The sequence below is a fragment of the Myotis nattereri genome, assembly GCF_964212035.1.
Source record: "Myotis nattereri genome assembly, chromosome: 3".
Taxonomy (NCBI): domain Eukaryota; kingdom Metazoa; phylum Chordata; class Mammalia; order Chiroptera; family Vespertilionidae; genus Myotis; species Myotis nattereri.
In genome coordinates, this window is record NC_138077.1 from 195,922,608 (window position 1) to 195,947,595 (window position 24,988).

At 43.3% G+C, this 24,988-nt stretch overlaps 1 protein-coding gene and 1 pseudogene across 2 annotated transcripts; one reads left to right on the forward strand and one right to left on the reverse strand.

The window, feature by feature from the left end:
• Positions 1-6,032: 6,032 nt before the first annotated feature.
• On the reverse strand, positions 6,033-24,433 carry ZBTB8B (zinc finger and BTB domain containing 8B). Its single transcript, XM_081086326.1, has 4 exons — positions 24,378-24,433; positions 16,869-17,874; positions 11,100-11,278; positions 6,033-8,591 (listed from the first exon to the last, which is right to left on the reverse strand). Exons 2-4 carry the CDS (start codon positions 17,833-17,835, stop codon positions 8,274-8,276), a joined length of 1,464 nt encoding a protein of 487 aa, XP_080942452.1. The 5' UTR covers positions 17,836-17,874; positions 24,378-24,433; the 3' UTR covers positions 6,033-8,273.
• On the forward strand, positions 15,472-15,741 carry LOC308516951 (NADH dehydrogenase [ubiquinone] 1 beta subcomplex subunit 3-like; annotated as a pseudogene). The gene has a single exon. The product of its transcript is annotated as an NADH dehydrogenase [ubiquinone] 1 beta subcomplex subunit 3-like (transcript).
• Positions 24,434-24,988: the final 555 nt, after the last annotated feature.

A 24,988-nucleotide genomic window follows, 5' to 3' on the forward strand; every position in this document is an offset into this window, starting at 1 on the left:
GTGCCCATGACCTCCTGGTTCATAGGTCCACGCCCGACCACTGAGCAGCACAGGCCAGGCTCATCTTCTCTTTTTTTGATGGCAGTTTTGACAAGTGCCTTTGTGAGAGAATTTAATCCACTTGGAAACTTGGCAGCCAAAGATATAGTTACTATATGTCTTCTAAGAGTTATTGTAATGTGTGTGACTGTGTGACTTATAGAACTTATAGAGTTTAACATGGTTGTGTCTTTTCTCATTTTTGTGTTGTCTGCCATTAGTTTTTGCCTATATTGCATCCCATGAATGATTATCCATTCATCCAATTTTTGTCAGTCTTCTTTTATAGAATCTAAAACATTCTGGTTTGCAATACTCTGCCCAGAAACCATCTCATATAAGGAAGTAATTGGTCCTAGCACTATTGGACAGACAGGTGGGAAAGATGTTTGATGGGAGCTTCTTTTGCTTGAAGCTCTATTTAATAGCTTGCTTTTTTATTTGTTCCTTTAACATCTTATTTGTAAAATTCCTCATTAGAAATTCATGTAAAATAATTATACTGAGAAAAACAGTTAACTAAATTTAAATTATGAAGAAATATTAACTCACCTATGTGAGGGAATCAAATCTCAATTTGTTTCATTCATTCTAAAGATACTGTTTTAACCATTTTGATCTTAGCCATTCTAAAATTTGCAATGATCTAATTTAGGTCAATTTAAAAATTCTGGAAGGTACAGGAAATAGTTAAATTACATTTGTTCCTGAAAACAAAATAAGCAACAAAGGAACAGAAGACTTTTTCCTGAACTTGGCTGAGGCTGTTCCTATACTAAATGTGTCATTAGGGTGTCTCAATCTGATTTATATACACCAAAACAAAAATGTAATTTGAGACTAGTTCCTGTCTATCTTCAAGGTTGATTTAACCAAATTAAAGATGATTTGCATTCATCTTAATCCCAAACTTGGTAAATATTAACAACCAGTAATACTGCTTCCAGGTATTTTTAGATCATGAAGTGACTAATCTGCTTTACAAACAACTGTTATATATTATCACAGACCTTTACATAAAATTGACTTTTGCAGATTTATTAAAATTTACTGAATCAAGAAGCATCTAAAGTGTATTTTCACTCAATATCATCATATTATGTGGGTTACTGACTTAAATATATGTATATGGGGTTTTTTGTTTGTTTGTTTCAAATAAGAATGTCCTTGTCAACTTCCCTGAATCATGCCCCAATTTACATTTCAAAAATCATTTAAAGAGGTTGGCAAAAGTAATTTCAAAAGAATGTGCATTTTTTTAATTTTGAAAGTTTTTACAAAATGAGTATATGAAAATCAAATACATGATACATATTAAATAAGTAGACAAGATTTTGATGTGCTGTGTGTGTGTGTGTGTGTGTGTGTGTTGATGGTGGTTTATGTTGCTTCCGATATGTGTGGATATTATTGGCAAAGAAATTAAATGAACTCCCTCATGCTCAACATGTGACTGCCCCCTCCCTGTCTAAGTGCTACAAGAATGCAGGCCATGATCACACAAAGCTGCATGAGGCTAAAACAGCATGCTCCTTTTCTCTGGTTTCAGTCTGATGGGCATCCCCAGGAAACAAACGCTATCCACAGGTGCTCTTTGCTGCTTGTCCAAACATGTTTGTTATCAGCACTGGCCTGGCAGGACCTGATGTCTGAGCCCAGCGAGAGGTGTGGGAACTAGGAACCAGGCGTTTCATCTCTCTGTAAAATGGAGGTGGACTGCTCTCTCTAATGTCCCGTCTATTTCTCAATCCTTCATTCACTGGTCCTGTCGTGTGTCTATCCTGGTTTCTGGTTATTCACTAGTGTTCATGGCCTGTCAAGACTCAATCCAGATGCAGTGGGTTCCTCCACGCCTGTCACAGTCCCAACGCCTTTGTTCTATCGCATTACATTGGATTACATAATGCAAAGTTATCTGCTGCTGCTTGCTTGCTTCTTTTTAATAAGAAAACCATGGCATCGGATGCATATATCCCAGAACGGGATATTCTAAAATGTTTATAGTAATTTTATATACTCCAATAAAACAAGTAATTTAAACACTGTTAATGTTCCAACCTACCATGTTTGGAAAAGGCAGGAAATGCCAGAGACTGTTTACATTGTTTATAAATTGTATCCCAAAGCTAGAAGTTTTCTGGTTGGGAAAGATCACAACAACAGTAGCTTAGGTAAGAAAGCCTTCTCCGGCTCTAAAACTGGGCTCAGTGCTCTACCCGAGCACTCCCAGGGCGCCCTGTCCTTGCCCCTATTGTCACGCCCAAAACTGTGTTGCTTAATCGCTAGTCTTCCTGACTACTCACTGCAAGTTCTTTGGGGGCAGAGATTTTGCTTGTTCATTGAGGTGCGCTAGTGCCTGACACATAATAAGGACTACATAAATAGTTGTTGTATAGCTGTTGAATAAACAACCTACTATCCTCACTGATCGATCTGTCAAGGAGCCACAGAAACAGGCAAAAGTAGCGCCACATGACATAATAAGGAGAGGCACCATTAACAAGAGCCTAGTGTTTGGTGGTTGCGAGGTGGACATCGGTTCCCCTCAAAGTGTGACTGATGGGATCCCAAGAAATTTCCATTCAATGTCCCTATATTATGTCATATTACACCTGCCTACTAGGAGTAGCACCAAAGGATACATGACATTTTGACAGGAACATTTTGACTATTTATTCAACTCTTACACATATCTCAGCAAAATCTGCAAACAGTGTATTTATTAATCACAAGCAGCTAAGCACATAGAATAAACTCTCTTCAAGAGAGGAAAAGTTAGTTGGTGTTGGCTATATTTTATTTTTATATTTTTATTGATTTCAGAGAGGAAGGGAAAGGGCAATATAAACATCAATGATGAGAGAGAATCATTGATTGGCTGCCTCCTGCATGCCCCGCACTGGGGATCAAGCCTGCAACCCGGGCAAGTGCCCTGACCAGGAATGGAACCGTGACCTCCCGGTTCATAGGTCAATGTTCAACCACTGAGCCACGCCAGCGGGGTGGTGTTGGCTATATTTTAATTGGAAATTCCCCTGGTTATATTTTATAGGAACTAGATGGACTATCTATTGTGCAATTGCTTAGCATACTGTTTGGTAAAGGATTAACAGAACCTTTTCTCCTTCAGTGTGAGAATTTGACCTCTGGTTAACTTCCTAGCTCTGTTCCCCTGACAACCTACGAAAGAGTAGTATGTCAACTATATTGCTAGGAACGTTACCTATGGTAGAAATAACCCCTAACTGGTAAATTGCATTCAGACTGGGAGAACTATAAGTACCTGATAGGAAGCCACAGCCCTGGGCTTCCCTAAGTACAGTGACTCTTGGAATAAACATGTCTCTTTCGGGACCCTAGAAGCTATGACTGTGGAGTTGTTAGAAAAGATACTTGCTCCCGTGGGACAAGAGGTTTTTTAGCCAGGATAACTCCCATACTTGCCTGATGTGGGTCGTCTCCTTGTTCAAAACTCAAGTGATGAACATATAAATTGCTCCCCAAAATCACAGTTGTCAATGAAGAATTGGCAGTAGTAAAATTACCTACCTGGAGAGTCTACCTCTGCTGAAGGTCCCCCTTAACTTAGGAAGGTTCTATACCATCTAATCACAATGGTGTGAATTAAAACTAGGACATGTTAGAAACCAACCAAACTATTCCTGCCATTTTTTTTCCATTTGTCTCTACAGAAGCATTATTTGAAGAAAAGAATTCAATTTTTCAGCGCTATATTGACAGGTTTGAGGAACATAGTAATAAGGGATGTTGTGGAAATACTGAATAAAAATGAATGAAAACACTGCCAATCAGAAGCAACTGAATAAAGTGCTCCTTTTTTTGGGTTAGAAGATAGTGTGATCACGTGAAAGCACAAGAGAAGCTATAAAAGACCAACAACAGGAAGTACAGTGGTAATACTCAAAACAGAGTATAATAGGATTTCTCACCCACCCAACCCTTTGCCCCTCACAGAGATAACTCCATTGTCAATGCACAAGGGACTCACAATAAAAACCTAGAAGTCCAAATGAAACAGCGTACATTCAGTTGACCAAAAGCTACTCCAGTCTTCCCCACTGCCCTCAGAATCAGTACCTGGAGCCCTACCTGTTGCTTTTCTATGGGGTTTGTCGCAACATCAATTAACAACAATAACAAAAAAACCATCACAGCATTCTGAACCACCAGAACACTCAATGCCACAGCATTCTGCAGACCACTAGGTCAGTCATTTTCTTAAGGAATATTCAAAGTCTAATGGCTACCAAAATATTTACACCAGAACGGCATCTTCCTGCCAAATGACCAGAAGTCATGATGCTCTATGTCATTTCTTAATTTATTACAATTATAGGTCTTATTTACATTCCTCCCAACCCCTTCTATGAAAGCCTGACCCCTTCCCCCAAGAGAAACTTTCCAAGGATGCCATTTTTAAATTCCATTAGAAGTAAAAATCCTGTTCCCATTCATGCAATATATCTGATATAAGATAAAAGTATCCTTTGTGAACTTGGGCAGATGTGCCAGAAAGATGTCAGAATATAACCTAAATCACAAATAGTCTGTGTTGGACCCAACTGTGAATTTACTTATTATAAAAATATCACCACCAACAACACAAATTACACCTCAAAGACACTGTGCAGATTAAAAATACTGATCACCAAATATGAACATAAATTTAAAACAGGACAGTCTGTGATCTGATAGTCCAGACAAAGATCTCCTTTAAAAGGGACAGAATTCAGTGATCTAGTTACTATGAATGTCAACACACAAACTCTAAACAGCCAAACAGGAATGCAACAATCTAAAATATTATGGAAAAAAAGAGTCACTTAAATATTAAGCTTCATGTTCCGTTTTCCTTCCAGTGATTCTGCTACTTTAAAATTTAATAAAATGATAAAAGCCCAGAGTAATTCTGGGGGTATAAGTCTCAGTCAGAATTCTTAAGTTTCCGTATCACAGACCTAATCAGGTTATGGGCAAGGTGTGAATTATTTGGCCTCCACTCGGTATTTTGCTAATCCACTATTTTCCAAAACTTGTGGGAGTATAAGGGCTTATTAATATTTTTTAAATTTAAAAAATCAATAAGACATGTTTTTATTGATTTTTAGAGACAGAAAGGAAAAGGAGAGAGAAACCTCAATTGGTTGCATCCCACATGCACCCTGAGAGGGGATTGAACCCACAACCTGGGTATGTGCCCTAACGGGCAATTGAACCCGTGACCTTTCAAGGTACAGGACAATGCTCCAACCAACTGAGCCACAGGGAAGAGTCTATTTATATTAAGAAGGTAAAAGGTAGCGTAGCTTAAAATATAACACAAAATTAACTTCACTCGAAGTCATTTTTTAAAATTTTACTTTTTAGGGGGGGTTTCTTAACCTTGAACTCTTAACACGTTGGACTAGATAATTCTTTGTTGTAAGAAACCATCCTAGAAATTGTAGGATTTTAGCAGCATCCTTTCCTCTACCCACTAGATGCTAGCAGCTCCTTGCCCCAGTTGTAATAATTAAGAAAGTCTCCAGACATTGCCAAATCTCCTCTGGGTGGCAAAATCACCCCCAGTTGAGAATCACTGTCTTACAATAAAATCTCTAATGTAAATTTTTTTTAATTTGCACCCAGTAATATGAACAGGTCATGGGGTCACTGAAGAGGCTCCTTGCTCTACCAGAGAAACTAGGCAGAGAAGTGAAATTGTGAGGTAGAAGAGTCTTTTAAAATATCAAAAATACTTTAAACAGAGAGAGCAAAAACAATCAAACACAACTCCTTGCAAAGTATAGCCTCTACACATCCATTTAGGTTTGCCTTTCGCTAAGATCCCTCTATTAAAACAACAGCTAATATTTTCATTTTAGGTTAAGAAAAATGTTTCTGGTCCTAAATAAGTTTCAATTTGCACCTCTTGATCTAGAACAATAATTTTGAAACTATCTGTGGTAAAAGACCATTTTTTCTTTCTTGTTCTGTTAATCCTCACCCGAGGATATTTTTTCCATTGCTTTTCAGAGAGTGGAAAGGAGGGAGGGAGAAAGGGAGGAAAGGGGATGGAGAGTATCATCAATGTAAGAGAGATACATAGGCTGGTTGCCTCCCACAGGCACCCAACCTGGGGCAGGAAGCGAACCTGCAACTCAGGTACATGCCTTTGACTGGAAATCGAACCCAAGACCCTTCATTGCCCAGGCTGATGCTCTAACCACTGAGGCATGCCAGCCAGGGCTATATCCTATAGATTTTTTTAAAATATATTTTTATTGATTGCAGAGAGGAAGGGAGGGGGGAGTGAGAAACAGAAACATCAATGATGAGAGAGAACCATCAATTGGCCGCCTCCCACATGCTCCACACCTGGGACGGGGCCCACAAGAGCCCACAATCCAGGCACGTGCCCTGACCGGGCATCAAACTGCCTGGGAATCGAATTGTGACCTCCTGGTTCATAGGTCAACACCCAACCACTGAGCCACTCTGCTGGGCTATAGCCTATAGATTTTAAAAAGATTACCTAGTATAATATAGAACTGCTAACACTAAACACTAAATACATTTTCTGTTTGAAGACTCATTAACTTCATTTAGTAAAAGAAAAATAAAAGTACTACTTAAAACAGGTTGGGCCAAATCCTGCTTGCTGCCTGTTTTTTGCAAGTAAAGTTTTATTGGAATATAGCACACCCATTCTGATTCTCGAATCACTGAGCCACACCAGCCAGGGCAAAGGACCAATTTTAAAATTTCCAATCTACTGCAGACCAATACATGGTCCTGCTGTGTGGACTGGTATCAAACAACTCACAGACCAGCACCCGTGTGAGGACCACAGTTTGAGTCACACTAGCTAAACTTTAACTTCTACTGAGTAGTTTAAATACCTTTGAACTCTGCAATGACGAGCATTTACAAGCCAATTTATAATGTTTTGAAGATCTTTTTGTTTAAGAGACAGGAAAAAAGTGATTTTACTACCTTTTGAAACATAACTATACTAAATTAAAGGAAGAAAAAGGGATTTCTTCTATTTTTTTTTTCAAAGTTCAAAGGAAACTGTTTTGTTTGCATACTTCGTTTCATTAGGGATTTCTTTGAAAATCCATTTTGGATACCTTAACATAAGACAAAATTATGAAAGTGCCTTAAATATTTTAAATCCCTAATATTTCCTGCTTTTTAGCCCTTTAAAGAAGTGCAGCCTTTTGTTAGAATAATTGCATGGCTGCTAAGAGGGGAAAAGCAGACTGGTTTTAAAAACCTGTACTTCTACAAACTTCTCTTCCCTTCCAGCAGATCTTTTAAAAGGTAAGCAATTTAGAAATATAACTTGCTTAGATAGGCTTACACTTTCCCTCCAATTAAAGTTCCATTCATAAACTATGTAAAAGAATGTCAGTGGTAGCGACAGTTCCAGCAGTGTGGCCTTTGGAAATGGCTCGAAAAAGCAGGGGAGAATTTTTAGTTTTGCCCAGATGATTTGTTTTATGATCACAAAACAGGTTATTTGTGTGTAGAGAATTGTCAAATACCAAACGAAGCAGGGAAACCATCCAAACCTGGGCTCACAGGGTCCCTTCCTGGGGCAAACTTAAAATGTAATTCCACTGGGCACGTCAAAGTGCCATGAGAAGGCTTTGAGCTTATTTCCGTGCTTGTATGCACACAAACACCCCCAGCTTTTACCGTTGCAGTCTTAGATTTAGAAAAGTAGCTTTTACAATCATGTCTAAGGCAGCCCCGCCTGCCTTGTATCAATAAAGCTTTCTCTTAAGTACTTCGGAAAATTAGAATATGGAATTCATTAGGAGAGGCTTGGTCGAGGTAAAATTATTCTCAAAACTTAATACATTCTTGCCCACCTTTTCAGAGAAAAGAGGATGACCCCAAAGGAATGCAGAGATTGAGACACTATGAAAACAAGCATGGGGGTTTTCTTATCTTTCTCCTAACCAGAGTTCAGGTGCACAACAGGATAAACAGGAAGCCTGAGGGCCAGCCTTATTCACTCAGAATTAAGGAAGGTCAGCAAAGCCCTCAGAAATCAAGGGCACCAAACTAAAAACTCATTAGTCCTTTGAGTCACAAAATCCAACCTCTACTAGGTCATCTAACAAAAATGCAAATATATTGACACTGAAAAAAATGTTCGTCTCAGGGTTCAACCACAGAATGAACAATAACAAATTCCAAAACCTCTTCCCACCCATCTACTGCTACATGAGTGTCTCTCGGTCTGTTAGGTTGGGCTGAATTGGTGGTCTGTCGTCAGAATCCTCTCCGGCAGGGTCGTTTTCCTCACCAGACTCCACATAGATTGGCCAATCATTGTCTGTGTCACTCTTTTCTTGGCTTTCGGATGAAGCCTCCACCAGGCTAAGGTTGATGGGCATCAAACTGTACTCATCATCATGTGTGTCTGCAACGCAGGTGCAGCTGTCACACAGCCCAAAGCGCCTCAGCCCCTGTGACAGGTGATTCGTGAAGGTTCTTCTGCAGCCCTTGCAAATGATTGGACAGTTGGATCTGTGGACCTAAAACCACAAGTAGATACAGTCAATGTCACAGAAATGGGGTTGAGCCGTGACCCTCAAGGCCCCATGTGATGTGGGCCCTGGTTGACCCTCCAACCTCATTTCTCACCACTCTTCCCCTTGTTCCATCTGCCATATTCTCAGCCTCACCAAGGTCCTTTCCACCCCTGGGCCACTGGACATCCGTGGAATGCGCCCTCCTCCCCACTGCCAACCCCTGCTCCTTACCAAGGCCACAGGTTGAGAACCGCTGCTATATAGACTATGTTTTCTCCTATACATACATACATACCTTTTCACTTCAAGGAAGCTCTTTATGGCTTTTCTTTGGCATATCCAAATTGCCAGCATGCTAGTCTCGTGTTCTGGGGCCATTATTAAGTAGAATACGGGTTACATGTGCACAAGCACTGCGATACCACAACAGTCAAGCTGACAACCAAGACAGCTACCAAGTGACTAATGAATGAGCAGGAAGCGTGTACAGTACAGTGCGGAGACACCGTCGAAGGGATGATTCACATCCTGGGTTGGATGGAGTGCGGTGAGAGATTTCATCACACTGCTCAGAACATCGTGCAATTGAAAACGTATGAACTATTTATTTATGGAATTTCCCACTTAATATTTTCAGATCACAGTTGACCACAGGTACCTGAAACTGTGGGAAGCTAGACTGTGGATAAGAGGAGACTCCTGTATGTTTAACAAATCCTTGGTAAAATTCACTAAACTGTAAGTTCCGAGAGAACTCTGGCTGTCCTTATTCATGTCCTCTACCCTCTGTCACACGGGTTACTATGTTCCCAGTGCCAGGCATGTAAAGGGGACTCAGTGAGCCGGTGGGGGTTTTAGGCATGGCTTCTATGCACCTTGGGCTGTTTAGTTATGAGGGAGGCAGATTTGCTAGACAGTGTATTCCCCCGATGTGCCAGCCAATGCTTCACCCTTGCCTTTTACATTTCCTACCCCACACAGCCCCAGAGGGCCCCTGTGTAAGGAACTATCTTGCAAATGTGTGCACTCTTCAGGAACTCCAGTCAAAAAGGGCTCTGTGAACCAATCAGAGCCTCTCTTTTGGAGAGCTATGGATGTGGGGTACATGCAAGCAGCAGAGAAAAAGAGGCTGATGCAGAAGAAGGGCCAAAAACATGATCTCCAGGTTGCTGGAGCTGCCATTACATTCTGACCAATGTCCCTGATTCCCATGAGGCTTCTTGAGCTTCCTATGCTAAACCCCGACACTTGAGCTAACCTGAGTGTGTATCTTATAACCTTTCAAACTGCCAGGGCTTGTATAATGTGGAAAAAGAGAGGAAATGAGGATTCCAACCGATAAAACATCTTAGAGGCACCCAGGGACCTATTGCTGCCAAGAGAGACTGTAGATATAAATTTGGGGGCGGGGAAGGGGGGGAGGGAGAGAAACAAACAAAAACTTAAGTCCTTGGGAGGAGGCCATTCTCAGACAAGTATGCTGGGACCAGTACTGACAGCAAAGGCAGTAACCTTGCACTTATCTTCAATCTGGATTCCTTCAGAACCGTAATTCATACCATAAAGTTTTCCTCTTAAAGTGTACAATTCAGTGGTTTTTAGTAGAGTCACAAGATTGTGCAACCATTCCAACCATCTAATTCCACATTTTCATCACCCCTGTGCCTACTAATGGTCACCTCTTTCCCATTCCCACCTGCTCCCAGCCTCTGGCAACTCCTAATCTATTCTCTATCTCCATGAGTCTTTCCATTTTGTACATGTCATATAAATGGAATCATACAGCCCTGGCCGGTTTGGTTCAGTGGATAGAGCATCAGCCTGTGAACTAAAGGGTCCCAGCTTCGATTCCCAGGATCAATTCTGACCAAGGGCACATGCCCGGGTTGCAGGCTCCATTTCCCCCCCAGTAGGGGATGTACAGGAGGCAGTCGATCAATGATTCTCTCTCATCATTGATGTTTCTATCTCTCTTTCCCTCTCCCTTCTTCTCTGACATCAATAAAAATATATTTAAAAAAATAAATAAATAAAAGTAGAATTGTTGAGTCCTATAGTAACTTTATGCTTAACTTTTTGAGGAACCGCCAAACTGTTGTCTATAGCGGCTGCACCCTTTTACATTCCCACCAGCAATGTATAAAGTTTCCAATCTCTCCACATTCTTGCCAACACTTTGCTATTATCCATTTTTTGATGCTAGTCATCCTAGTGGGTGTAAAGTGGCATTTCATTATGGCTTTGATTTGCCGATCTGACAAAAATATAGGTATACTTTTGATTCATTCACACGGGACAACTATTGTTGTGTTGGCTGCTGTCAGTTTTTAATTGGACAATCTAAGGGGAAAGAGGTCAGTGCCCCTGACTACACAGTCAGGTATTGCATGTTTTAAAAATTCTTGCGGCACACTGGTTAAAAATTGCTACGCTGGACAAATGTCAGGAGCCACACACACACACACACACACACACACACACACACCACAAAAGATTTGCCAGCTCACTTACGCTCAGGGCATGGCTCCGCAGGTGCTCCTGTCGCGTGAATCTCTTGCCACAGATCTCACAGGGGTAGGGCCGCTCACCCGTGTGTGAGCGGATGTGCCGCTTAAGGATGCCCTTCTGTTTGGCAGTGTAAGGGCAGAAAGGACATCTGTGGAGCTTGATGGGGACCACCAGCACATCGCCTAGGAAACCAAACAGATTAATTTAGCTGTACTGTAAGCAGCAACAACACTGGCCACGCCTCCGATGGATGGGATCTGGGGCTGCAGAATGTCACCAGCGCAGGTCATGATGGTGGAAGGATCAGACCTCTGGACTAGGTGTCACGTTTTGACAGTAGCTCCTCAGAAGAGTTTCCAGGCATGTACAGAAGAGGTTTGCGATGATGCAGACTTAAATTGTTGGAATTCACAGTCACTCTATATATCTGAAATCATCAAATATCCAGGAATTCACGTAAATCTCTTTCCAACTCTTTCTGTTTGTTTGTTTACCTTGCTCATACAACCATTAAGGTGACTGTATAGAAACTGTTCCTTTCATGAGTTACCCTTACTGCAGCATTCCAAGACTTGTTCCCTCTATCCATGCCCTTCGGGATAGATATATCTGAGCTTAGGGAAAGAAGGGAAGAACACAGTTTTGAGAGGCAGCAGATTGGAGTGGTTACTTTACCTGAGCCCTGCCTCTCTCTTGGAAGCACTCTACTTCCCTTAAGCCATAGCCCACACCCCTGGGTTGGAGGTGTGTAGGGTCTCTTTTGTGCTTCACTGTCAATTCCAGATCACTGTCCCTCCTTTGGCCTCAAAAACTCTAAGATCTTCCCCAGCTGGTGTGGCTCAGTGGTTGATTCCAGGTCAGGGCACATGCCCAAATTGTGGGCTTGATCCCCAGTATGGGGTGTGCAGGAGGCAGCCGATCGATGTTCTATCTCTCTCTCTCCCTATCCATCTCTTCCGCTCTCTAAAATCCATAAAAATAGCCCCAACCGGTTTGGCTCAGTGGATAGAGCGTTGGCCTGCGGACTGAAGGGTCCTGGGTTTGATTCTGGTCAAGGGCATGTATCTTGGTTGTGGGCACATCCCCAGTAGGGGGTGTGCAGGAGGCAGCTGATCAATGTTTCTCTCTCATCGATGTTTCTAACTCTCTAATCCTCTCCCTTCCTGTCTGTAAAAAAATCAATAAAATATATTTAAAAAATAAAATAAAATCCATAAAAATATACATATTTTTGAAACCCTAAGGTTTTTTTAAGAAATATATATATATATATATATATTTAAATATATTTTATTGATATTTTTTACAGAGAGGGATAGTTAGAAACATTGATGAGAGAAACATCGATCAGCTGCCTCCTGGCACCCCTACTGGGGATGTGCCCGCAACCAAGGTACATGCCCTTGACCAGAATTGAGCCTGAAACTCTTCAGTCCGCAGGCCAACACTCTATCCACTGAGCCAAACCGGTTAGGGCTTAAAATATATTTTTATTGATTATAGCAGGACATTATGCTTTGACAGTATCAGCGAATGCTGGTATGAGCAACATGGATATGGAACTACTGACCATCTGTCCTTGCCCTGGTCTCCCAACTGTATACCATCTTGTGCTGAGGCCAAATTAAGCTCCCTAAAGCATAGATCCTGTCACCTCCCAAGCTCAGAAACTATGGAAAATCTCCCCTGTGCCTACAGATAAAAACCTCATCTCTTAGCACTCAAGATTTTCCATGATCTGACGCTAGTCAATTTCTTTTTATGTCTCTTCTTATCCTCAGATGCCACATTCAGAAAGCCTCCCTGATCTCCCAGTAGGAAGCCAGTTCTCCAGCTTTTGGATAACTATGAAACTCACACTTCCATCTGTCTTCCAGCTTAGTACCTTTAGATCATGTGATTATACACGTCTTATCTCCTCTAAGTTCGTTAAGGGCTGGATTCATGTCTGACTTATCCTTGTAGCTTCATCAAGAAGCTACTCAAATATTTGAGCAAATAAATGAATGACCAGACCGGCTTGCATGGCTCAGTGGTTGAGTGTCAACCTATGAACCAGGAGGTCACAGTTCAATTCCCGGTCAGGGCACATGCCCGGGTTGTGGACTTGATCCCCAGTGTGGGGCATACAGGAGGCAGCCTATCAATGATTGTCTCTCATCATTGATGTCTCTCTCTCACTCTCCCTTTCTGAAATCAATAAAAAAAATATATTTTTAAAAAATGAATGACCAAATATATCAGTCCTACTCTGTGCCTTGGCACTTAGAGTGAGTTTAGCCTGGAGTTGTGTGAGTGGAATAAAAACCTGGCAGACAACAGGTATGGCCAGGGGCCAGGGTGGCTGCCTTGCCACAACACCCTGTAGTTGGAAATCTGACTTTACAGGCTAATAGACAGGACTTGAATGAAGATGGCACACAGCTGAATTACTTTTTGATACTTGTCCATACAGGCAGAGGGCGTTGAAAGACAAAATCATTGCACTGAAATCCTCTATCCACTTGTGCTGCCTTCAGTTTGTTTAATGAGTGAAGTGAAGCCAGCCCAGGTTTCTAGTTTTAGCTGTGCCACTTTCCAGCTCTGCAACTCAGGAAACTCACTAAACCCTCCTGAGTCCCAGTTTCTCTACACTTCCTTTGCCAAACTCATGGGCATGATGAAGGTCCAATGAATGTTAAGCAGTGATTACAATCTGTGAAGTGCTGTTATGTACACGGAAATGAGATTTCAACAAGTTCCCATAGTGTGTTCCGTGAAAACAGCTGCTACCTTCTAAATGTTGGTTAAGACAGTGTCTCTGAGAACCAGAAACGGCATTTTTAAGTTTTTCAAGTCTAATTTTTTTTAAAATATATTTTATTGATTTTTTTTACAGAGAGGAAGGGAGAGAGATAGAGAGCCAGAAACATCGATGAGAGAGAAACATCGATCAGCTGCCTCCTGCACATCTCCCACCAGGGATGTGCCCGCAACCCAGGCACATGCCCTTGACCGGAATCGAACCCGGGACCCTTCAGTCCACAGGCCGACGCTCTATCCACTGAGCCAAACCGGTTTCGGCAAGTCTAATTTTTTTAAAATATATTTTTATTACTTTCAGAGAGGAAGGGAGGGGAGGAGAGAGAGATAGAAACATCAATGATGAGAGTCATTGATCGGCTTCCTCCTGCATAACCCCTATTAGGGACCTAGCCCGCAACCCAGGCACATGCCCTAGACCGGAATCGAACCTGGGACCCTTCAGTCCACAGGCCGACGCTCTATCCACTGAGCCAAACCGGTTTCGGCAAGTCTAATTTTTTTAAAATATATTTTTATTACTTTCAGAGAGGAAGGGAGGGGAGGAGAGAGAGATAGAAACATCAATGATGAGAGTCATTGATCGGCTTCCTCCTGCATGACCCCTATTAGGGACCTAGCCCGCAACCCAGGCATGTGCCCTAGACCGGAATCGAACCTGGGACCCTTCAGTCCACAGGCTGACACTCCACAGAGCCAAACTGGCCAGGGCTCAAGTCTAATTTTAATCAGACATACACAGTGTTCTTGCTTCAAAAAAATAAAATTAGCCCAGCTGGTGTGGCTCAGAGGTTGAGCATCAGCCTATGAACCAGGAGGTCATGGGTTTGATTTCCAGTCAGGGGACATGCCCGGGTTGCAGGTTTGATCACCAATAAGGGGTGTGCAGGAGGCAACCGATGCATGATTCTCTCTCATCATGGATGTTTCTCTCTCCCCCTCTCCCTTCCTCTCAAATCAATAAAAATATATATTTACAAAAATGAAATTAAAAAATCTAAAGACAGCTCACTAGTAACAAATAAAAGCAGCTGATCTCCCTTATTTAAAATACTCTCATTGTTCCATGTTGAAAGGTGTATAAGAATTTTGATTCATTAATTTCTTGGCTTCAGGTTCTAGAACAGTGGTTCTCAACCTTCTGGCCCTTTAAATACAGTTCCTCATGTTGTGACCCAACCATAAAATTATTTTCGTTGCTACTTCATAACTGTAATGTTGCTACTGTTATGAATCGTCATGTAAATATCTGATATGCAGGATGGTCTTAGGCAACCCCTGTGAAAGGGTCGTTTGAGCGCCAAAGGGGTCGCGACCCACAGGTTGAGAACCACTGTTCTAGAAGCTATAGGGTACTTTTATCAGGATGGTGACAGCCAAGTGTATTTTCTATCTCCTATAAGACATTTTACAGCACAATTAGCTCACTATTAAGAAGAGCTAAGTCATCTTTCAGAATTGTTCAGGAACATAAGTTCTCTTAAAACAAAAAAGCCTAACAAAGTATATAAGAAATTTATTCACATGGAGGATTAAATATTGAATGTCCTGAGAGGTTAGATTGCTGTCAGACATGGAACATGGTTATAGTAAAATGGAACTTCCAGAGTATAAATATGGAAGATAGAAGGGTTACCACTGAAAATCATACAGGAAAAGCTGGCTGTAAGAGGGCTATGGGGACTGCAATGAAACTCGGAGATACAGGGGTGGCTTAGCAAACAATGTTTCCTTTGTTAGTTCATTAATAAAAGGATTTAAATGGGGATTTGCTGCATTTGTGGTAGCTGTAGGGGCTCAATATTACCTGGAATCCCAGAATAAAGCTAAGAAGCATCACTGAGATAATACCTAGAAGTATCTTAGTGCCTTAATTCTCTTATAAAAATAAGATTTCTTCCCTGGCCCGGTGTGGCTCAGTGGTTGAGTTTCAACCTATGAACCAAGAGGTCATGGTTCGATTCCAGTCAGGGCTCCATCCCCATAGGGGGCATGCAGCAGGCAGACAGTCAATGATTCTCTCTCATCATTGATGTTCCTATCTCTCTCTTCCCCTCTCCCTTCCTCTCTAAAAAAATAAAAATATATTTAAAAAAATAAAAATAATGAGATTTCTTCACTGTAGCCGACTCATCTGGTTGGTTGTCCCTTAAAGAATACTAGTAAGATTCAATAAAGGACACATGTGCCAGCCTGGCTGGTGCTGCTCAGTTGGTGGGGCACAGTCCTGTGCACTGGGAGGTTGCCAGTTAGATTCCTGGTTAAGGGCACATGCCTGCGTTTCAGGCTTGATCCATGGTAGAAGCCGCTGATTGATGTTGCATTCTCATATCGATGTTTCTCTCTCTCCCTCTCCCTTCCTCTCTGAAATCAATAAAAATATATTTTAAAAAAACCCAGAAACTTACTCACATGAAGCCAAATGCCAACTCTAAAATATCTCAAATACATCATACCATCAACCATGACATGTTATGAATGTCTGTTATGCGTCAGGCATCATGGTTTACACAAAGAATAAATTTCCTATTATATGTGAGAAAAAAATTATGAAAACCATCTCAATTGGTCCTCAACCCTGTGAAAAAGGCAAGATAGGGATGATTATCTCCTGAACAAACAAGTTCAGAGAGATTTAATGATTTAACCCAAGTCCCACTGCTGGTTAGTGGAAGATAGTAGATTCTTTCCATTTCTTCAAACTGCCCCTCAACATGCTTATACTCTAGTTGGAGAGGTAAAATACTAACATACCTGAAGAAACAATGCCCTACTCAATTAACACCTATTGGTTGTGATGGTGGTGGAGATAATGCAGTGATAGTGATGGTGATGGCAATTAGTAATGATGATGGTGGTAATGATGATGGTAATGACAATGACAATGACGACGATGATGATGGGAGACTATAAGGCACAGATGTGGGTGTTAAATGACCAGCAGAGACGATGAATGCTAATGGAACTCACCGGAATCCTCGCCATACCAGTCGGTCGGGACATCCATCATGGAACTCATGGCTCCTCCTACACCATCTGGTCTTCCCTCCAAACTCCGAGAAAAGTGATGATCCGCATCATCTTTGCTCTGGACAGCACCGTTGCGCAAGAGGGCCTCCAAGAATTGCTTCACGTGGTAGTTACCGTAAGACACGTCCACGGAATGGCCACTGGGCAAACCCTCCTCCATGTGGGCCAGGTTCAGTGGAGCAGCATATTGCTGGAGCTGCTCACCAACCTCCACCTGCTCCACTTCGTCAGCATCAAACTCCACCTTGGGCTCTATCTGCTTGGGCAGAGCAGAGAGGTCACTGTCAGCGGAGCCACTGCCCTCGCTGTCTTTCACCACCGCTTCCAGGGGGCGGCAGTCACCGCAAGGGGACTCCTTTGGACAGTCCACACACTCTTCTTCCTTGGCTGTAGAGGAGACCAAGCTCTTGGTATCACAGGAGGCCCCTTCCGTGCCTGAACTGGGGCTTCCACCGTCAACCTGATGAGCTGCTGCAGCTGCAGTTGCCGCTGCCACCGCTGCAGCCACAGCAGCCTCCTTCTCCATCTTTCGGCAGATATCAAAGGACGACCGGATATATGTCTTGCAGAAGTTCACTACATCATTCATCTGTAGGTAACTGGCGGCCGACATAACTTCAATCACGTTTTCCCCACACAAATCCAACTTCCCAGAATACAGGAAATCTAAGATGATGGAAAAGGCATCGGAGGTGACAATGTCCAAGGAGGCGGTGCTGTGCCGCCCGCTATCCTGAATATAGTGAATGAGCAGGGCTCGGAAGTAGCCGCTGTTGGCAAACAAAATATTCCTGTGGGCCTTAAAGATCCGCCCTTCCACAATGATGCTACAGTCACAGAAAAAATCCCTCTTTCGCTGTTCGTTCAACTCCCCCAAGAGCTTGGCATAGTAGGATTGCATCTCCATTTCTTCACCAGCTGCTGCTGCTCCAGAGTAGCCTGATCTCTGCCAAGATGTTGAAAAAGTTGATTCACAAATCTCAACCTTACAAATAAGATGTTCACTTTTAATATTTTTTAAATATTTTTTTATTGAAATTTTTTTTTTTTTTTACAGATAGGAAGGGAGAGGGATAGAGAGTTAGAAACATCGATGAGAGAGAAACATCGATCAGCTGCCTCCTGCACACTCCCTGCTGGGGATGTGCCCACAACCAAGGCACATGCCCTTGACCGGAATCGAACCTGGGACCCTTGAGTCCGCAGGCCGACACACTATCCACTGAGCCGCACCGGTTGGGGCCACTTTTAATATTTTAAAAAAATTTTTTCCCTGCCCGGCTGGCGTGGCTCAGTGGTTGAGCATTAACCTATGAACCAGGAAGTCACGGTTCAATCCCCAATCAGGGCACATGCCCAGGTTTCGGGCTCAATCCCCAGTATGGGTCATGCAGGAAACAGCTAATCAATGACTATCTCATCATTGATGTTTCTATCTCTCTATCCCTCTCCCTCATTCTCTGAAATCAATAAAAATCTATTTAAAAAGAAAATTCTTTCCCAAACATTGGTTCAGTAGTGTCTTTATGATGTGGGCTGTTTTGGACCTAACAGAAATAAGAGGTTGTCCAACTGAGTTAATTTATGAAAAACAACAATTGCGTGTGGGCACAGTACATAGTGTTTGATTCTTTCCAATGAATTTTTATTAAACTCTACGACAAAACATCAATATTGTCCCTGTTTTTCCATAAGGAAATTGAGACTCAAAGAAAATAGGAGCCCTAGCTGGTTTGGCTCAGTGGATAGAGAGTTGGCCTTTGGACTGAAGGGTCCGGGGTTTGATTCCAGTCAAGGACACATGCCCGGGTTGCAGGCTCGATCCCCCGTAGGGGGCATGCAGGAGGCAGCCGATCAATGATTCTCATCATTGATTTTTCTGCCTCTCTCTCCCTCTCCCTTCCTCTCTGAAATCAATAAAAATATATTAAAAGAAAAAAAGAAGAAGATAGCAGATGACCCAGCTGTAACAGAGCCAGGACTCAAAACCAACCTCCAGAATTCATGGTCTGATGCACTACACTCTACTTTCTTCAAGGCTCAAAATACAGATAATACCCAAATCTAAGAATTACAGCTTGGCCAGCTGGTTTGGCTCAGTGAATGGAGAGTTGGCTTGTGGACTGAAGAATCCCGGGTTCAGTTCCGGTCAAGGGCACATGCCTGGGTTATGGGCTCGGTCCCAAGTGGGGGATGTGCAGGAGGCAGCCAATCAATGATTCTTTCTAATCATTGATGTTTCTATCTCTCTCCCTCTCTCTTCCTCTCTGAAATCAGCAAAAATATATATTTTTTTAAAAAGAATTACAGTTCAATCTACAGCGTCCTGATACAGAGTGTAGAGACTGGCAACTAGTCTCAGCTCACATCTATTATTATCACTTTGTGGAAACATTGGTGAGTTCTTGGGCTTGCCAGCATGCATTCACCATTCAGCTTTGATTGTAAACACCCATCCCCCAATCTTGGCCAATGATCTTGGCATCTATCTGGTGCCAACCCCAGGCTCCACCACAGTGATTGGCTCAGAATTGGCCACATGGCTTGGTCAGAGCCAATAAAAAGCAGTGAAATGTTTACTAGTTCTTCCAAAAAAGATTACTCTGCTCTGTGAGCAGGTGGGATGTGAGGGATGCTGCTGCCACACCAACAGGGGAACCAGCCCAGCCAAGCCCAGCTCAGGCAGGAGCAACAGATAGAGCCCATCTGAGTCCTACCTCCTGCTGTGCCAGAAGCCAATTCAGTCCCTTTTTGCTAAGCTGGTTTGAGTTGGGTTTTCTATCTCTTGCAACTGAAGGAATCCTAACTACCCTTGGTTCACTCTTCTGTATTTCTATGTCCTGGCCCTTGTCTGTCTGTGGACTACAAGCCCTTTGAGAGCATGATCCATGTCTTATTTATTTGCTATCCCCCACAGCACCTGGCAGAATGCTTTGGACAGGCAGGTTTGCTAAATACAACGGAATACTGTTTTCATTACTGCTAAGTAGAACCGATATAAATCAAATTCAAAATCCTTCTGCTAACCCATCTGTGTATATGCCTTTGCGCATATATGCATGCATTTTTTTCTGGAGGGTTATATAAACAAGAGTTACCTTCCCGGAGCTCCTCCTCCATCTTTTCCCATCACACAAGCCACAGAGCCATCCATCAAGACCCCTTTTACTTACTGACCCATTGAGCTCAGAGGAGTTTCTACAACCAAGTACATCATCCCCCTTTACTGAAATCGCAAAAAGCCTAGTTAGAGCTGCCAACCATAGCTAACAACTTTTTAGCATGCTTCCTTTCTACAAATGCAGCACAACAATGCCTCACCCAGCCAGAAATCAGGCACTTTCTTCCCCCAAAAAGGGTCCTTTCACTGACAAAAATAGTTTCCCCAAGGCCTAACACACTAATGGCACAGACTTTACTCATAAAAGACCCACAACAACCTTATTAAAGGGCAATTTACACCTACTTTATACATATAGATAGCAAGTGAGGCATTAAGTTTGGAAACTAGAGAGTCAATTAGGAAGAGAAATGAAGAGGAGCCTCTGTAAGCAACTAAACTGACAAACTTAAAAGTGAGAACTGGTGGGTAGGAAAAGGTAAAACAGTTCTAAAAACTACACCTAGGAATTTTTAAAGGGTCAGTCTGAGGCCATTTAGCTAAGTGTATTAAAGGCGCCTACATATTCAAAATGGCCTAAGGACATCACTAAATTATAGCCCAGGGCTATAATTGTTGGACCTAAGTCATCAAGAAGACTTCTATTTTTATATTATTTTAAACTCAAAAAAATATGTCTTAATTTTGGAAATTTTCATTGAAAGTTAAAATTAACATTTTGGTTCAAAAAGGAAGAGAACTGTCAGATATCTGAAAAATTCTATTCCCAAATAAATCAACCCTGAAAGTTTTCGCAGGATGAAGGTTTCACTGTCATTCTCACCCCTTCCAATAGCTCCAACCAAGCCTGCCCAGCAGTTCCTGCCATTGCCTTTGACAATCAAAATGATAAGGGAGCCCTAGCCGGTTTGGCTCAGTGGATAGAGCATCGACCTACAGACTGAAGGATCCCAGGGTGGATTCCAGTCAAGGGCACATGCCGGGTTTTGGGCTTAGACCCCAGTAGGCCCCTGATGCAGAAGGCAGCTGATTGATGTTTCTCTCTCTCATTATTGATGTTTCTATCTCTCTCTCCCTCTCCCTTCCTCTCAAATCAATTTTTTTTAATATATTTTATTGATTTTTCACAGAGAGGAAGGGAGAGAGAAAGAGAGAGTTAGAAACATCGATGAGAGAGAAACATCGATCAGCTGCCTCCTGCACATCCCCCACTGGGGATGTGCCCGCAACCCAGGTACATGCCCTTGACCGGAATCGAACCTGGGACCTTTCAGTCCGCAGGCCGACGCTCTATCCACTGAGCCAAACCGGTTTCGGCAATTTTTTTTTTTTAAATGATAAGGGAGCCCTGGCTGGGTGGCTTGGTTGGTTGGAGCCTTGTCTGGTACACCGAAAGGTTGTGGGTTCTATTCCCAGTCACATACCTGGGCTGCAGGTTCAATCCCTGGTCAGGGTGACTCCAGAAGGCAACCGATCAATGTTTCTCTCTCACATCAATGTGTGTGTGTGTGTGTATCTCGTTTTCCCTTCCTCTCTCTCTAGAAAAATCAATAAAATCACCTCCTCTGGTGAGGATTTTAAACAATGGTAAAGGAAAAACAAGATATAGGACAGTGATGGCGAACCTATGACATGCGAACTCATTTTTTTTGGTTGATTTTTCTTTGTTAAATGGCATTTAAATGTATAAAATAAATATCAAAAATAGAAGTCTTTGTTTTACTATGGTTGCAAATATCAAAAAATTTCTATATGTGACACGGCACCAGAGTTAAGTTAGGGTTTTTCAAAATGCTGACATGCCGAGCTCAAAAGGTTCGCCATCACTGATATAGGAGAATGCTACATCTAAATACCACACTGTATTCTTTTAAAATATATATATATATTATTGATTTTTTACAGAGAGGAACGGAGTGGAATAGAGAGTTAGAAACATCGATCAGCTGCCTCCTGCACACTCCCCACTGGGGATGTGCCCGAAACCAAGATACATGCCCTTGACCAGAATCGAACCTGGGACCCTTGAGTCCTCAGGCTGACGCTCTAGCCACTGAGCCAAACCGGTTAGGGCCCACACTGTATTCTTCCTCAGAATTTAAAGAAAACCTGTCTGACTGGTAAAATTACATTTTTAAATGTGATAATATCCACTATTGATGGGAATGTAATTTTGAACACCATTTTAGAAGGGAATGTGGCAAGATTTATCTCAGCTTAAAATGTACACATCTTTTTTTTTTTTATCCTCACCCGAGGATGTTTTATTGATTTTTTAGAAAGGGGAAGGGAGAGGGAGAAAGAGACATAGATATGAGAGAAACATCGATCTGCTGCCTCCCACACACGCCCCAACCGGGGATTGAACCTGCAACCTATGTACGTGCCCTGACTGAAAATCAACCCGCAACACACTCCGACTAACCAAACCTCCCAGCATGGTGCAACCATGTTTTTAATGAGCTAGAGTTGTGTGTTTTTATGGGGACAAGGCCACTAAGATATAGTAAAAGAGAAAAGGACAAGATGCAAAATGTACAGTCTGATCCCATCTGTGTATGTGGTTTTGCTGATACATGCATAAATTTTTTTCTGGAAGGTTACATAAGCAAGAGTTAACAGCAGATGCCTTTGAGGAGAGGGACCATGGTCAAGAGATGTGTGGAGGGACCCTTCCTTTGCAACCTCTGTACTGTTAGTATGTTCCACTATGCACCTGGATTACTTTTGTTTTTATTTCTTAACAAAGAAAAAAAGGAGGAGCAGCAAAGGGGTAAGTAGTTGGCAACCCAGAAAGATAAATATCTAAAGAGGCACAATACTTCTGAACTTGTAGAATGGTCTTATCTACAGGGCCTCCTCCCAGGGCACTTCCATTTTTTCACTGGAAGATGCTCCTTTTCAACAATAGTACCCCAAATCCATTTCCTTTGGCTTTCTCTCTACAAATACTCTAAATTCTACGGCCTCATGCAAATACTCCCTGACTTTGAGAAAGCCCAGCCACATACTTTCTTCAAACCTTTCCTCAATCCTGCATTTGGCATATAGCGTGAAAAATTTTGTTCAAATTAATCTGACTTGTTGTTGGTGCTCTGCATCCCTGGGACATGCTGAGGACCACCCCTTCTCCCAGAAAAGAAGCTCTTCGGGCACAGTGCTCTCAGAAGTACATTTATCCACACGCGGGCAGGGACCCTCCCACCCTCTCCACCGTAGCTAGTAACTTATAAACAATGTCTGACACAAGGAGGATGCCAGGAACAGAAAAATGGATCTAGTACTTTGTGGTGCCTTGTCCTTCAGGAGAGGGCAGATGCCAACACTACCGCCTGCAGTGAACTCCCACAGTCCCCTGAGGGGATCCCACCCGGCCAGGTCACAGGACTGTCTCCATTCAGGCACCAAAAGCAGCCTGGAATTCCAGCCACTGACTCTGACAGGACTCCCCAGGTTCCCTGACCTGAGAATCACAAAAACCTGCCCATCAACTGTCAGCCTTCTCCGAGCTCTACTTCTGATGAGGCACCGTACAAAGTACTTTACAAACACTGATTAATTTTAACCTCACGATAACCCAATGCCGTCGCTACATCGTCACATCCTCTTTTTCAGAGAAATTTTCAGCTCAGATTTACAGACAACACGCCCAAAGCTCAGACTGGAACTGAGATCGGTCAGCTCCCAGAGCTGACACTCCTGCCACTGTGCCAGCCCGACTCCCCGAACCCCCAGCACACAATGAGAAGGCTGGGGAGGTCACTCCTTGCCCCGACGCAGGGAGTGGAGGAGGACGACAAGGAAGAAGTTTCCATTTACACAGAAAGAATTTCAGGGTCAACTGAATCTTTGGTTCACCTGCTACATTGTTCACAGCACCAGGGGATCCTCCCCGTCCAGAGCCAGACGACCGGAACTAGTTAATGGACTCTGTCTTCGGCCCGGAGGGTGGGGAACCGAGGCCCGGCCCCTCCCGTGGCCTCCGCGGACAAAGTGACCAGCACTGCGGTGCCTAGCGCCCCCGCAACATCCGGATGAACCTCCGCCGCCCCCACCCGGTGGACCACGCGGGGGACAGCCCAATGCTAGGGAAGGAGAGGGATCTGCCCCACGACCCCCCTCCCCACACTAAGGGGAGGCTGGATGGGAGTCGGTCATCCAGCACGGGTTTGCGCGGCGGGGATCCCCAGAGTCGCCAGGGCCGGGCGGTCGGAGGGAGGCCGACCGAAATGGGGCTTCCTTGCCCGCTGACCCCCGGCCAGGGCCGACCTTCGGGGTGCCCCCAAGCCAATGAAAGCGGCAGCGTGACCCCGCTTCTCGGATCTCACCTTCCAGTGGGTTCCACCAGCACCGCCACCAAGCTACGCACACAGACACGCCCCCCGCTTTCATTCACTTGTCGCCTCCTCGGATGAGAAGCGGGGAAGCCGACCAATCACGGGTGTGGCTGGGCTCGGGAAGGTGGGCCTTCGCCCAGCAAGGTAGCCAATGGCGGGGCGCCCTCTCCGGAGGATGCGCACTGAAGGCCCCAGTGCTCGTGGAGTGATGGGAGTTGTGGTCTCGGTGTGGGTTTTTCGGTGAAAGATACAGTGGACAAAACTACAAGTACCAAGATGCCAAAAGGGGCAAGAACCAGCGCTTGTAAAAGGCTGGAGCTTCGTGCGGTCTTCTGAGTCCCACTCGAGGGACCTGCGAAGTATTGATCTCTTTGTCCGGAGAGCTAAAAGCGCGTCATGCATATTAATGCAACCCGGGGAGTAAGAGCTATGACTTATCCGTGCACCGCAAAAAAATTGGAAATGAGTGAAATGGTTTAATCTACGCAACAGGTTATGATTGAATACTAGCAACACTTTCTCCCCTTGAAAGGCTTTCGGGTTCATATACACTAGTGAAACACCTAAATAGTGGTACGAGCCTGGCGGTGTGCTCAGTGGTT